Source organism: Cucurbita pepo, chromosome LG02, assembly GCF_002806865.2.
Source record: "Cucurbita pepo subsp. pepo cultivar mu-cu-16 chromosome LG02, ASM280686v2, whole genome shotgun sequence".
NCBI lineage: Eukaryota > Viridiplantae > Streptophyta > Magnoliopsida > Cucurbitales > Cucurbitaceae > Cucurbita > Cucurbita pepo.
In genome coordinates, this window is record NC_036639.1 from 10,509,032 (window position 1) to 10,522,251 (window position 13,220).

General features: G+C 40.3%; 5 protein-coding genes across 5 annotated transcripts; 1 reads left to right on the forward strand and 4 right to left on the reverse strand.

Moving 5' to 3' along the window:
- Positions 1 to 164: 164 nt before the first annotated feature.
- LOC111788721 (18.5 kDa class I heat shock protein-like) lies at positions 165 to 981 on the forward strand. The gene has a single exon (XM_023669179.1). The coding sequence runs from the start codon at positions 505 to 507 to the stop codon at positions 955 to 957; it is 453 nt and encodes a 150-aa protein (XP_023524947.1). The 5' UTR covers positions 165 to 504; the 3' UTR covers positions 958 to 981.
- Positions 982 to 1,149: 168 nt separating this feature from the next.
- Positions 1,150 to 2,862, reverse strand: LOC111788718 (UDP-glucose iridoid glucosyltransferase-like). Its single transcript, XM_023669174.1, has 2 exons — positions 2,298 to 2,862; positions 1,150 to 2,167 (listed from the first exon to the last, which is right to left on the reverse strand). Exons 1-2 carry the CDS (start codon positions 2,788 to 2,790, stop codon positions 1,275 to 1,277), a joined length of 1,386 nt encoding a protein of 461 aa, XP_023524942.1. The 5' UTR covers positions 2,791 to 2,862; the 3' UTR covers positions 1,150 to 1,274.
- A 328-nt stretch (positions 2,863 to 3,190) lies between these two features.
- Positions 3,191 to 5,158, reverse strand: LOC111788719 (UDP-glucose iridoid glucosyltransferase-like). The gene is made up of 2 exons (XM_023669175.1): positions 4,521 to 5,158; positions 3,191 to 4,330 (listed from the first exon to the last, which is right to left on the reverse strand). The coding sequence occupies exons 1-2, from the start codon at positions 5,008 to 5,010 to the stop codon at positions 3,441 to 3,443; spliced, it is 1,380 nt and encodes a 459-aa protein (XP_023524943.1). The 5' UTR covers positions 5,011 to 5,158; the 3' UTR covers positions 3,191 to 3,440.
- Positions 5,159 to 6,556: 1,398 nt separating this feature from the next.
- LOC111788456 (UDP-glycosyltransferase 76C3-like) lies at positions 6,557 to 8,194 on the reverse strand. The gene is made up of 4 exons (XM_023668790.1): positions 7,876 to 8,194; positions 7,401 to 7,516; positions 7,249 to 7,359; positions 6,557 to 6,631 (listed from the first exon to the last, which is right to left on the reverse strand). Exons 1-4 carry the CDS (start codon positions 8,192 to 8,194, stop codon positions 6,557 to 6,559), a joined length of 621 nt encoding a protein of 206 aa, XP_023524558.1.
- Positions 8,195 to 10,357: 2,163 nt separating this feature from the next.
- LOC111789281 (copper transporter 1-like) lies at positions 10,358 to 10,825 on the reverse strand. Its single transcript, XM_023669998.1, has one exon. The coding sequence runs from the start codon at positions 10,795 to 10,797 to the stop codon at positions 10,411 to 10,413; it is 387 nt and encodes a 128-aa protein (XP_023525766.1). The 5' UTR covers positions 10,798 to 10,825; the 3' UTR covers positions 10,358 to 10,410.
- Between the last annotated feature and the right edge of the window lie 2,395 nt (positions 10,826 to 13,220).

Here is a 13,220-nt window from a genome sequence, read left to right on the forward strand (position 1 = left end):
AATGTTCTATCTTCATTGATATTCATCACCTTTAAATAGGATACAAGATACTAAATAATATCTACCAAGAAAATATAAACTAACTAAATACTGATAATAAAATAAAATATACTACTATTCAAATTCAACTGATTACGATATCTAAAATATATTTCCTAACTAATATATTCTGGAAGATTACGAATATCATATATTCCATAACTAATTCAAACTAAAATAAATTGCACTAAATTGTGACAGGGCCTAGTCCAATTTCAAAATCCAAGCCCAAAAGAACGTTAGCGACTAGGTGTTTCACCTCGAGAACTCTGAATCATTCTCGAGAAGCACCTTATCTAAGCTCGTTCATACATGATCCAAACTGCAAGGGATCTTGGAAGGTCCTAGAAGCTTGAATTTGGTTTCCATATCAACCCACCTGTTTCCTTCTTTAAATCACTTCCTATTACCTTCCACTCCGTTCTACTCTACTTCCGATCAATTTCTAGCGCATTCTCGCCAACGATGTCGATCATTCCAATCGGCGGCCAAGACGGCCGTATTTCCAATAGTTCCTCTTCAAGCATCGTCAATCGCTTCCCGAAATTCCCCTTCCCTCTGGACTTATGGCACGATTTCCCTTTCCCTTCCTCAATCTCGCACGCCTTTCCGGACTTCGCCTTTGGAGGCTCCGTCAACACTCGTCTCGACTGGACCGAGACGCCGAACGCGCATGTCCTGAGAGCCTTCCTTCCGGGCTTCCAAGGAGAAGACGTTCTCGTCGAGCTTCAGGATGATCGGATGCTTCAGATCAGCACCGAGAGCGGCGGCTTTGTGAGTAGATTCAAGATTCCGGAGAGCGGGAAGATCGAGGAGTTGAGTGCGTTTATGGATTTTGGAGTTCTCACTGTGTTTGTTCCTAAAGAAGACGATCAGAGCAGACGCGATGTTCGAGTGGTGGAGATCACCGGCGAGTAGATGAAGATCTTCATCTTTGTACAATTGAATNTGATCTTCATCCTTGTACAATTGAATGCTCTGTTTAGGATAAGAATCTGTTTGTGGTGAACTTGTAGTGCGTTTTTGGTTTGAACTTTGGAAGTCGGTTTGCTCACAACCTGTTCGATGAAATGCTTCTATGGTTCTATTGTAATGTATGCTTCTGGTTGTCTAAGCTATGTGAGAATGTTAATAGTTCAAATACTAGTGTCAATGAAATTCGGTGCCTCTGTTCTTCATTGATGAACTTGAACCGAGGATTGAAGAACTGGAAATCTAAGAACTTACTTGGATGATCAAAATGAGCTCAATAAGCTAACAAGATCTTTCAAGTGAGTGCGTGAGGAGCACTGATCTTCTTCTACCTTGACATGGGCTTCAATCTTTTCCTTGAAATGCTTGGCTCTGTCTCTAATCTCTCTGCCCTGTTCTTCATCCATAAGTCTTTTAATCCCATTTTCAATCTCTCCTCTCTCCAACCCATTTTCCAGCTGCAGCCCAACCCTCCAAACATGGCTCAAATACCTTGCATTCACTTTCTGGTCCCCAAAACATGGACTGCACAGCATAGGAACTCCCTCGCTCAAGCTCTCCATACTTGAGTTCCATCCACAATGGCTCCAAAATCCCCCCACAGCCCTATGTGCCAACACTTCCTTCTGGGGTGCCCATTTCACAACACATCCTCTTCCTCCGACCGCCTCTAGAAAACCATCTGGTAAGGCCTCGATCCACTCCGAGCCACGAACTGCACCTGGTTGAACTACCCACAAGAATGGCTGCTGACTGTTGGCAAGCCCCCATGCCATTTCTCCCAATTCCTTCTCACCCAATGAAGCTATGCTTCCAATGGCTACGTAAACGACCGAGCCGTCTGCTTGCTCGTCGAGCCATTGCAGGCAGTTGAAGTCCTCAGTGAGCACACTGGTTCTTGCAGAGGCTGTTCTGTGTAGAGGGCCGATGAAGAAGACTGGGACCGTGGTGGATTTGGTTTTGATTTGGGACACTGTTGATTCTTCGAGCCATTCCATTGTGTTCCAGATGATGGCTTCGGCTTTGATAGGTGTTTCCAGATTGTACATTCCTTTAACCAGTGTTGGGTATTTGGTGAAGCCTGTTGTTAATGAAATTGGTAGATCTTTGAATCTCAGAGGATGCAGCTCCGGCGCTGGATCCTGTAACATACATTCTGTGATGTGGATTTAGTTTTCCTTTTCTTTTTTTTAAGAAATGACTTACAAAATTCATTTATATATTTTTAAGATAGTAATAATTTTATTTTCTCTGTTCATAAACTTTGAAGGAAATCAACGTCTTACCTTTCAAAGGAAAGTAGCCTTCGTCGTTGAGGCGAACCAGAGCCATCCGAGCAAGAGACGCCGCAGCACAGGTAGTCCTAAGAATGAAGCTTCTCACCTTCAAATCACTCAAAACTTCTTCACAGAAGAACATCACCTCATCGTAAATCACGCCCGCCACGACCTCCTCTCCCGCTCCTCCGCCGCCGATCAATCTGCGCATTTGATCTTCGAAACTCGCTCTGCAATTAACGTTGAGATCCAACAGAACGGCGATCAGATCGGCCGGAATAGCTTCGTGCTTTGGAATTCCGTCGTCTAAATAAAGGAATTGAAAAAACGGATAGTTAGAAGGATCGGGGGAATTGAAGCGAGTATGAGCGATTGTGATGGAGAAGCCGCCATTGTTGTGGAGGAAGGTGCCGAGTTGAAGCATTGGAGTTATGTGGCCCTGGTATGGACATGGAACCAGGACCAGACGCCGTCGTTTCGGGCTCTGCGTTCGTTTCTCCATCGCGATAGTTGGGCGAAGAAGAAGAAGTGAAGGTTTTGGGAACTGAGCACGACGATCTGGTAAAATACTCGACTCCCCAGACTAAATTGTTTAATATATTCAATAATATCTTTAATTTTTTATTTTTAAATATTTTTAAAACTTAATTTAAAAAAATAATAAATTAAATAGTTATTCATTTAAATTTTACTAAGAATTATTTAAAGTAATATTTTCAATTCACATGCGTTCTGCATTTCCAGATTTGTTTGTCGGGAAATTTTATATTTTATTTCAATATTTGGCTTTCCCGCACGTTGTATATATAATTTTTAATTGACATTTTATTTGAAAATTTTAAATACTAATTATTATTATTTTATTCTTTTCTCAAATATATAGTTATGACTGGAGTATTTTACTCACTACTCATTAAGTATTCCATTATTAGGGTTGAAAAGTGCATACACGAGCAATCATGGTGAAACCTATCCTTTCATAAATAACATTTCACAACTCTGTACTTACTCTTTAATCCATACGAAAATCGAATGTTTAGTATTTCTCTACCCATGACTCACGCATGCTTGCATGGACCCATTAGGCGGGTATATGAGTATACGTACCCCTGAACCTGCCTTTAACTAGTGTATTCATGATGCCACCGGATGCTACAGAGGGAAAGTAACGCGCATAATGAAATCCACGAGCTCTTTTAAGCTACAAGAAGAAGACCCATCTTCCTTCAAACTATCTTCAATTCTTCTCTTGAAATCCATAGCTCTTTCCTTCATCTTCCTCCCTTCTTCTTCCACCATCACTCTTCTAATACCCTTTTCCACTTCCTTCCTATCCAACTCACCTTCCAAAGCCAACCCCACTCCCCACACACAGCTAATGTACCTAGCATTCACTCTTTGATCCCCTGAAAATGGCCTACACAGCAATGGAACACCCTCACTCAAGCTCTCAAGCGTAGAATTCCACCCACAATGGCTCCAAAACCCACCAACAGCACCATGACCCAACACTTCCTTTTGAGGAGCCCATTGCACAATGCACCCTCTGTCTCCAACCTTCTCTTCAACCTCTTTTAAAACAAGCTCGATCGCATCCGACCCACGAACCGACCCTGGTCGAACCACCCACAAGAATGGCTGGTTGCTATTCACCAACCCCCAACCCATCTCTTCCACCTCTTGCTTAGTTAACAAGGCTACACTTCCCAAGCTGACATAGATGACTGATTTGGGAGGTTGTCTGTCGAGCCATGAGAGGCAGGTGGAGTCCTCTTTGAGCAAGCTTGAGGAGGTGGAGGTTGGGGAAATCTTGTGGATTGGGGCAATTGGGAAGATGGGTATTGGGCAAAATTTGGCCTTGATTTGGTTGAGCTCAGATGGCTCGAGCCATGGCATTGTGTTCCAAATCACAGCTGAAGACGTGTTAATGGCGTACATGTTGAGGATTATTTGAGTGAGTTTAGTGATATCTGAAACGGCCGAGAGCGGCAAATCTTTGAATCTCAATGGATCAAGATTTGGAACCTCCTCTTCCAACGACTCTGTTCATCATCCAAAATTATCTCGATTATCGAGCCTGCAGCTTATTTATAATTTAATCGGATAGATAAATATATATAGTAGATGGTTATATTTCTTATTGTATTTTTTCGGTCCTCTAGATCGAATGTGTGCGTTGTTGTGTGATCCTAGCACATGATTCAAAATATTTTTCAAAAGTAACGTTGATACCTTTTTGCACGGGGAGCCGACCCTCGGCCGAAAGATGGAGAATTGCACACCGACTAACACAAGCCGCCGCGCTCGTGGTCCGAAACACCAAACTCCGAACCCCAAATCGACTGGCTACAGCTTCACAAAAATACATGAGCTCATCGTGTATAATACACATGACTTCACCAGATCCCTCCCCTGCTTCTCCGGCCATGGCCGCCACCGCCTCCTCTAAGCTGGCTCTACAATTGTTGTTGACGGCCAACAACACAGATCCCAAATCCCAGGACGACACGTCGTCCAAGGGGAGGTTGTCGTTCAAACGGATGAACGCGAACTCCGGGTGACGGTGAGGGTGGAGGGAGTTGAAGAATGTGTGGGCGATGGTTATTGAGAAGCCGTTTTGGTGAAGGAATGTTGCTAGTTGAAGCATTGGGTTTATGTGGCCTTGGTAGGGACATGGTACCAGTAGTAAACGGCACCGTTTCGGCGGGTATGGCCTCTCCATTTTTACTCAGATGATGAAGAAGAAGAGGTGAAGGGTTGGGTTTAATGGAGGAATATGAGTGGTCCGCCGGCTGCCACGGTCTGGTTTAAATTAGGCCGTCGCTTTTGTACTGTGTTTTGTTCTTTTGTTAAGTAATGGACAAACGGTACGTGAGGATCCGACAAGAAATTGCATTGGCACACCCATCAATTGATCAAATAATATTTAATAGGATGGAGGATTGAATTAATCATGGGTACGAATGTGTATACTTACCATATTATTTAGATTTTTTCCTTTTTGTTAGTTTCAATTGTATTTTGTTAGAGATGAGAACGAAACACATTTTTTTAGGGGTGTGGAAATGTTAGACGAACACGACTCTCCACAATGATATGATATTGTCTACTTTCAGTATAAGCTCTCGTAGCTTTGCTTTGGGCTTTCCAAAAGGCCTCAAACCAATGAAGTTAGTATTCAATCAGACAGATTGATAGTGAAAGAGGGATTGATTGAATGAGTGAAAGAGGTTGATTGAATGAGTGAAAGAGGGATTGATTGAATGATTGATGAGATGATTAAATTTTGAAGAGCAAGAATGTTCTATATATAAGAATAGAAAGAGATATCTATAAAATCTACCTAAAATCCTGTTAACAAACCATAAACAAATCAAAACAAAATCTAATCAAATCAGTAAATCAAATAAAAAACAAATTGACTCCTAACCAAGATTTAATCCAATCTAAACCGTAATCTTTAACCATCAAATACAGCAATCTAAACGGTAATCTTTAACTGGAAACATCTTCTTGTTAGATGTGTTTTAAAAACGTTCGGAAATCCCAAAAGACAGTATCTGCTGGAGGTAAACTTGTGCTATTACAAATAGTATCAGAGCAAAGACACTAGACTGTGTGCAAGCGAGGACCCTGGGCCCTGAAGGGATGGATTGTGAGACCTCCACTAGGTAGTATGCTAGCGAGGATGCTAGGGTATGAAGGGGGTGGATTGTGAAACCCCCACCAAGCGGCGTGCCAGCGAGGACACTGAGCCCCCAAAGGAAGTAGATTGTGAGACCCCACCAAGTGGTATGCCAGTGAGAATGCTGGGCTCTAAAAGGGGTGGATTGTGAGATTTCCACCGCGCGGTGTGCCAGTAAGAACATTGAGTTCCAAATGGGTGGATTGTGAGACCACCACCAGGAGGTGTGCCAGCAAGGACACTAAGCTCCAAATGGATGGATTGTGAGACCACCGCCAGGAGGTGTGCCAACAAGGACACCGAGCTCCAAAGGGGGTGGATTGTGAGACCACCCCCAAGCAGTGTGCCAACAAGGATATTTGCTCCAAAAGGTGTGGATTGTGAGACCCCACCCGGTGTGCTAGCCAAGACGCTGAGCCTCGAATGGGGTATTTTGTGTGACCCCACATCGATTGGACAGAGGAACAAGTACGAACATCAAGCATTCTTTATAAAGGTGTGGATTTTAAAAACCTCAAGAAGAAGCACGAAAGAGAAAGAGGACAATATCAGGTAGCAGTGAGTTGCGCTCTTACATGAACGTTCAATAACTCGCTCTTTCCCTCATCGCCCTCCCTTCTTCTCCCACCATCACTCTCCTAACACCCTTTTCCACTCCCTCCTGTTGGATGATGGAAGCCCCACATCGAGCGAACCGGGAAGAAACTTACAAGGATTCCCTTAGTAACGGCGAGCGAACCGGGAAGAGCCCAGCTTGAGCGACCCCAGGTCAGGCGGGACTACCCGCTGAGTTTAAGCAAAGCCATGAGAGCTTATGCTCAAAGTGGACAATATCATACCATTGTGGAGAGTCGAACAGTGTTCGTCTAACATGGTATCAGAGCCATGCCCTAAACTTAGTCGTGCCAATAGATTGGTAAATCCTCAAATCCTCAAATATCGAACAAAGAACTCCTAAAGAAAAGGAGCCAAGTCAAGCCCCTCCTCGAAGGCAGTCAAAAATGACTAAGACTCCAAAGGAGTCGAGCCTCGATTAAGGGGAGGCGCACTTTGTTCGAGGGGAGGTGTTGGATGATGGAAGTCCCACATCGACTAATTTAGGGAATGATCATGGGTTTATAAGTGAGGAATACTATCTCCATTGGGATGAGGCCTTTTGGAATACTATCTCCATTGGGATGAGGCCTTTTGGGGAAGCCCAAAGCAAAGCCATGAGAGCTTATGCTCAAAGTGGACAATATCATACCATTGTGGAGAGTCGTGTTCGTCTAACACCTCCCTCTCCAACTCACCTTCCAAACCCAACCACACCCGCCACACACAGCTAACACACCTAGCATTCACTCGTTGGTCCCCAAAACCCCCCAACATCCCCATGACCCAACACTTTACTTTAAAACAAGCTCTATCCCATTCGACCCACGAACCGATCGGGCCCGAACCACCCACAAGAACGGTGGGTTGCTATTGACCAACCCCCAACCCATCTCTTCCACCTCTTGCTTTGTTAATAGAACCATGCTTCCCAAGCTAACATAGATGCCTGTTGAGGATTATTGGGGGTAAGTCGCACATTGATTAATTTAGTGGAAGATCATGAGTTATAAGTGAGGAATACTATCTTCATTGGTACGAGGCCTTTTGCAGAAGTCCAAAGCAAAGCCATCATGAGTTATAAGTGAGGAATACTATCTTCATTGGTACGAGGCCTTTTGCAGAAGTCCAAAGCAAAGCCATGAGAGCTTAGGCTCAAAATGGACAATATCATATCATTGTGGAGAGTCGTGATTCCTAACACTAACCGAGTTTGGGAGCTTGTTCGTCGAGCCACGAGAGGCAAGTGGCTGGCTACACCTTCACAATAGTACATTAGTTCATCGTGTATAATACACACGACCTCACTTGATTCCTCCCCATCTCCTCCAGCCATAGCCGCCCTTGCCTCCTCCAAGCTCCCCTTGCAATTCTCATTGATGGCTAGCAACACTGACGCCAAATCCCATGAGGACACGTGGTCGTCGGTGATACCGTCGTTGAGGGGGAGGAAGGTGAACTCCGGGTGACGATAGGGGTGGGGAGAGTTGAAGAATGTGTGGGCTATGGTTATTGAGAAGCCGTTTTGATGAAGGAATGTGGCTAGGTGAAGCATTGGGTTTATGTGGCCTTGGTATGGACATGGCACCATCGGTAAACGGCGTCGTTTCACCCGTGAGCTCTCCATAATTTGATGGAGAATGATGGAAGGGTAGGTTCGTAGTTATAAACTAATGAAACTAGTTGGTTTTTTTTTTTGCACGTGTTTCATGTTGTTCTGACATGTCTCCGTCACCAAAACGTGCACGTGTTTCATTTTGATAGGGACACAATTCTAAAGGATGATTCCTTTGTTTGGCTCGGTAATAACTGTGTACTTAGTATACTTCCAATTTGTCTTGTTTTGCATTTCATCGTTTTAAATTATTTGGTATTTATGTTTATTTTCAGTATTTCGTATTTTAACACGTAAGATCATGACTGTGTATTTTTTAGAGAAAAAGTTGTTCTAAGCGTTTTCGGAATTTATGTTATAAATGATGTTCATTTTAAGAGTTATATTTCACACTAAAGATAGGTATGAGACGTTAGTAATGACTTTGAGTATGTGAAAATTTAGAGTCGTTACCGTTCTTCCATCAAAAAAGGAAAAAAATCGAATAACGATCTATAATATGAGTAGCTAGGAGAAGAAAACTATCACCTATGTTTAGATGGTATAGACTGCACGTTTAAATGACCTCTACTTGCGACCTGTTCTTTACATGTCTAGTCATCATATTTTTTCTTATTCTAAATAAAATTCGATGGAATTTTTTATTATATGGTCACAAACTTTTTTTTTTTATTAGGGTAATTATCAAATTTATTTTATGATTTAAGATTAATTTTTTAAAATTGTTTTCAGATTGTGGAATTTCTGAAAAAAAAAAAAAAATTTATTTTATTTTATTTTATTTTATATATTTTCGAAATATTTGATTTTGAATTTAAAATTGTACTCGGGAGAACTACATTTAAAAACACGTGCTCATATGAAATTCAGTATTGAGTGCATGTGAAATTAAAATGTGTCAGAGAAGTATTTCTTTGTCGTGTCTGACTTTTTGGAAATTAATGTATTATTAAATTAATATGTTTTTTTTTTTTTTTTTTTTTACAAACAAATGCGAACCACTTAAATAAATAAAAAATAATATTATCATTTTATTTATTTATTTTATTTATTGAATTTTGAATTTAAACCGAAAGATATTACATTTTTCTGCATCAAATTCAATTTTCATAAAACTTTAGAAATTAGCGACAGCATATAAACGAACAATCCAATTTACCTTCATCTTTGATTTGTATGAATAAGATACGGTCATAATTGCGCCTGTGACACTCGAGTAAAAGAGCGTACATGAATAAATTGAGACCACATTTAAATGAGAACGATTCTACGAATAAGATGACTAAGAAAAACTGAAAAGAATTGAAAGTCACTGTCTATGTGAAGAAGATGCATCTTCATTTTAGTGACTCACCCACGGGATCTATGTGGTTAAGCATATTCATATTGGTATGTAGAGATAATATGCACTATCTTCGTCAGATAGCACCTCTTCTAAGATTTTTCTTCACTTTGGTCATGTTCACTTCTGTCTTATATCAGTCCAGCTTCAACGTTACTTCTCCCTCAATCATAACATTTATTTTTTTTAAAAAAAAATCACATCTATACTTGCAACTATATAGTAGCACACACTGAAATTTTTTATCATCTAATTTCTATTTTTACGGTTTGAAACATGAACATGGAGCAATACATCCAACAACTAAACAATAAGCAACATCAGATTTTATGCCACTCCAAGTTTCTTCGGAAGTTATATCTTTAACTCCCACTTACCAATGTGGTACTTCTGTTGAGCACATGGGTGGTCCAATTTACTGCTTCTAGCCCGATATTCTTTGAAATTTGACTCCATTTTATTGGAGAGTGTGAACTCTCCACCCCTATCAATACACAGACAACAAAGAAAATCTCCCGTCTCTTCCCCAACAAGATATTTATAATTGTTACCGGTTAGTACAGACTTCAGGTTTTTTCAACCAGAAATATAGCTACACGTTACCACCATAATCATCCATAAAACTTATGAAATACCTCATCTTACTATGGGAAGAGATTGGGTGGGTACCTCGTGTTTTCTTGTTTTTCATTCTAAAATTACAAAACAGTTATTTTTAAGTAACAACCTTAATCAATGGCACGAGAATTGTTTGGCCGGGGAAGAAATTTATGGTCGGATATATTATCTCTGTATCTAATATATGAAATTAATATACAAAATTGTACCCAATATAGGAAAGAATAGCCATATATATAATATATTATGATTCCATGCTTCCACTCTATTAACAATTAAGCGGGGGTATATCAGACATATTCAAATTTAGGTCAATTTTGGATCTATTAAAAACCCGGCTCCCATAAACCAAGAACCCGACCGAATACCCGGCCACCGCCGCGAGGAGAACTCCGACATTGAATGACATGACGGCCAGCATGACGACAAAAGCCAACCCCACCCGGACGCCGTACAGGGCGGTCTGAACAAAGCCGGCGAAGACGTCATCGGCGACAGAGGCGGTGAGTTTAGTGTGCGACAGCCACTCCACGGCGAAGGCGACGAGAAAGACGAAGACTAAGGCGATGGCGTAAGAGAGAGAGCTCCGGCCAGGCCAGCCGGCGAACAGAATCTCCGCCGACTTTCCCCAGAAAAATGTCATGTGGAATTCCATTTTTTCTTGGGAAAATAGATATTTTTTTTTTTTTTGGTTTTCTCGGAAGCCAATCAAATAATGAAGCTGGATTGTACTACCAGCTAAGCTCGCCAGTGTACTACAAGTTAGCTCGTACTAAAGTTTATTTTTATTATTCAATTTCCAAATTTTATTCCAATAAATTTTTATTAAATAATAATAATAATTTGTCTTGGAGGATTGAAGTCCCACATCGACTAATTTAGGGAATGATCATGTATTTATAAGTGAGAAATACTAACTCCATTTGAATGAGGCCTTCTGCGGAAGCACAAAGAAAGTCATGAGAGCTTATACTTTCAAAGTAGATAATATCGTACCATTGATTTTTTTTTTTTTTATAATTTTGTCCCATTATTTTGTTTTTGATTTTCTTCTCAAATATTTACAAATTTCAATCAGTATTAATCATCCATTGTCCCATTATTTTGTTTCCTTTGACGAGTCTTTGTGTTGATGGGTGCGTAAGGAAGTGATTTCTCGAGAAAAAATCGAGGCTTTTGGTTATTCACCTGTCTCGAGTGTCACAATTTAATTATATTAAATCATGAATGTTATGTCATGAAAATGAAAGTAAGTATGCATGCGATGAGTATTGATGAAGATAATGATGATGATGTTATTATATATGAAAGATATTTTATGTTGCATCGTGTTAATAAGTAATATATGTGTGCACATTTCAAGAGGCCAAGTTTTGTTGGATGAAAGTCCCACATCGACTAATTTTGTAGAAAATCATGAGTTTATAAGTGAGAAATACTATCTCCATTGGTACGAGGTCTTTTGGGAAAGCCCAAAGCAAAGTCATGAGAGCTTACGCTCAAAGTGGATAATTTCATATCATTGTGGAGAATCGTGTTCATCTAATAAGTTTCAGATCCCACCAAAGAATGAACACTACTTAGTGGTGACTTATTAAGCACGTGTGTTTTATTTTTATGTGTAGTACACACTAAATCCAAAATTGCAACATGTAGTACCATAAAAAAAAAAAACACAAGTAGTACAATTAAGAACTAAAAGTGCTTACTTTACAAACAATGATCTAATTTTCTTCCACAACGTTATTTGTTTGTTGTTCTTGGAGATCTCTCGGGTCTCTACGTGTAATAGTTCAAGCCCACCGCTAGTAGATATTGTTTTCTTTGTGCTTCCCCTTAAGGGAGAGGTATCCACACCCTTATAAGAAATGTTTCGTTCCACTCTCCAACCAATTTGAGATCTCACAATTCACCCCTTTGGAGTCCAGTGTCCTTGTTGACACACCGTCCAGTATCTGGCTCTGATATCATTTGTAATAGTCTAAGCTCATCACTAACAAATATTGTCTGTTTTGGCCCGTTATGTATCGTTGTTAGTCTCACGGTTTTAAAACACGTCTACTCGGGACCTTTGGAGTCCAGTGTTCTTGCTGACACACCGTCCGGTATCTGGCTCTGATATCATTTATAATAGTCTAAGCTCATCGCTAGCAGATATTGTCTGTTTTGGCCCGTTATGTATCGTCGTTAGTCTCACGGTTTTAAAACACGTCTACTAGGGAGAGGGTAACGAAGTACTCTTGTAAGGGTGTGAAAGCCTCTTCCTAGTAGACGCGTTTTAAAACTGTAAAGCTGACGACGATACGTAACGGGTCATAGAGAACAATATCTACTAGCGGTGGCCTCAGGCTGTTTCTAAATTACCCTTCAATTTAAAAAGTTTCATTAATATCCTTCAAACTTTTTAAAAAGATTCAAGAAGACTATTGTCTTTAATACTATATTTAAAAAATACCTATAAAATTTGAAAAAGTAGTTTTAACCCTCTTTTACTTTTATAAATAAATAAAAATTTAATGTAACGACCATAATATTTTATCTATTTAATCTAAGGTCATTGCTACCCCTTGAAATTCGGAATATACATTTAAAAGGCCCTATTATTAAATGCGACTTACTCTCCCCTTTTATTACCCGTGAAAGAAAAAAAATGATTACAAGCAAAAAAACAGAACATTATTGAAAATAAAAGAAAAACAAAAACCTAATGAATATTTTATTCTACCCTATGCTTATTATGCAAAAATATTTCCACCTATACTAACCTATGCTAATGATGCAAACCGAATTCAGCCTAGACTACGAAATGGAAAAAGAAAAAAAAACCAAACAACTATCCTATGCATGTGCCATGGCCCCGAGGTGTACGATGCCGCCATCGTCGTCACATGGGTGCCTTGCCCTTATCTGCAAAAGTAAAGTAGCACGAGACTTGAGTATTTCTAGAATACTCAGTAAGTGACCCCCTATCGGGGTTATGCAACAATAACATGAAATGAAATGATGGGATCTATCGTTTCGTTTCATTTTCCCTACGGTGTAATCCTAACGGGTAATCGTAGACGTGTACCATATACT

What these genes read in the sequence shown, in the direction of transcription:
- LOC111788721 (XM_023669179.1), top strand. Translation starts at nt 505, where the DNA reads ATGTCGATCATTCCAATCGGCGGCCAAGACGGCCGTATTTCCAATAGT.
- LOC111788718 (XM_023669174.1), bottom strand. Translation starts at nt 2,790, where the DNA reads ATGGAGAAACGAACGCAGAGCCCGAAACGACGGCGTCTGGTCCTGGTT. An exon ending in AGGCTACTTTCCTTTGAAAG is followed by an intron (nt 2,168 to 2,297) that starts GTAAGACGTTGA and finishes TCCACATCACAG; the next exon opens with AATGTATGTTACAGGATCCA.
- LOC111788719 (XM_023669175.1), bottom strand. Translation starts at nt 5,010, where the DNA reads ATGGAGAGGCCATACCCGCCGAAACGGTGCCGTTTACTACTGGTACCA. An exon ending in TCGGCTCCCCGTGCAAAAAG is followed by an intron (nt 4,331 to 4,520) that starts GTATCAACGTTA and finishes GATGATGAACAG; the next exon opens with AGTCGTTGGAAGAGGAGGTT.
- LOC111788456 (XM_023668790.1), bottom strand. Translation starts at nt 8,194, where the DNA reads ATGGAGAGCTCACGGGTGAAACGACGCCGTTTACCGATGGTGCCATGT. An exon ending in AGGAGATGGGGAGGAATCAA is followed by an intron (nt 7,517 to 7,875) that starts GTGAGGTCGTGT and finishes AATCCTCAACAG; the next exon opens with GCATCTATGTTAGCTTGGGA. An exon ending in AAGGTGAGTTGGAGAGGGAG is followed by an intron (nt 6,632 to 7,248) that starts GTGTTAGACGAA and finishes ATCCAACAGGAG; the next exon opens with GGAGTGGAAAAGGGTGTTAG.
- LOC111789281 (XM_023669998.1), bottom strand. Translation starts at nt 10,797, where the DNA reads ATGGAATTCCACATGACATTTTTCTGGGGAAAGTCGGCGGAGATTCTG.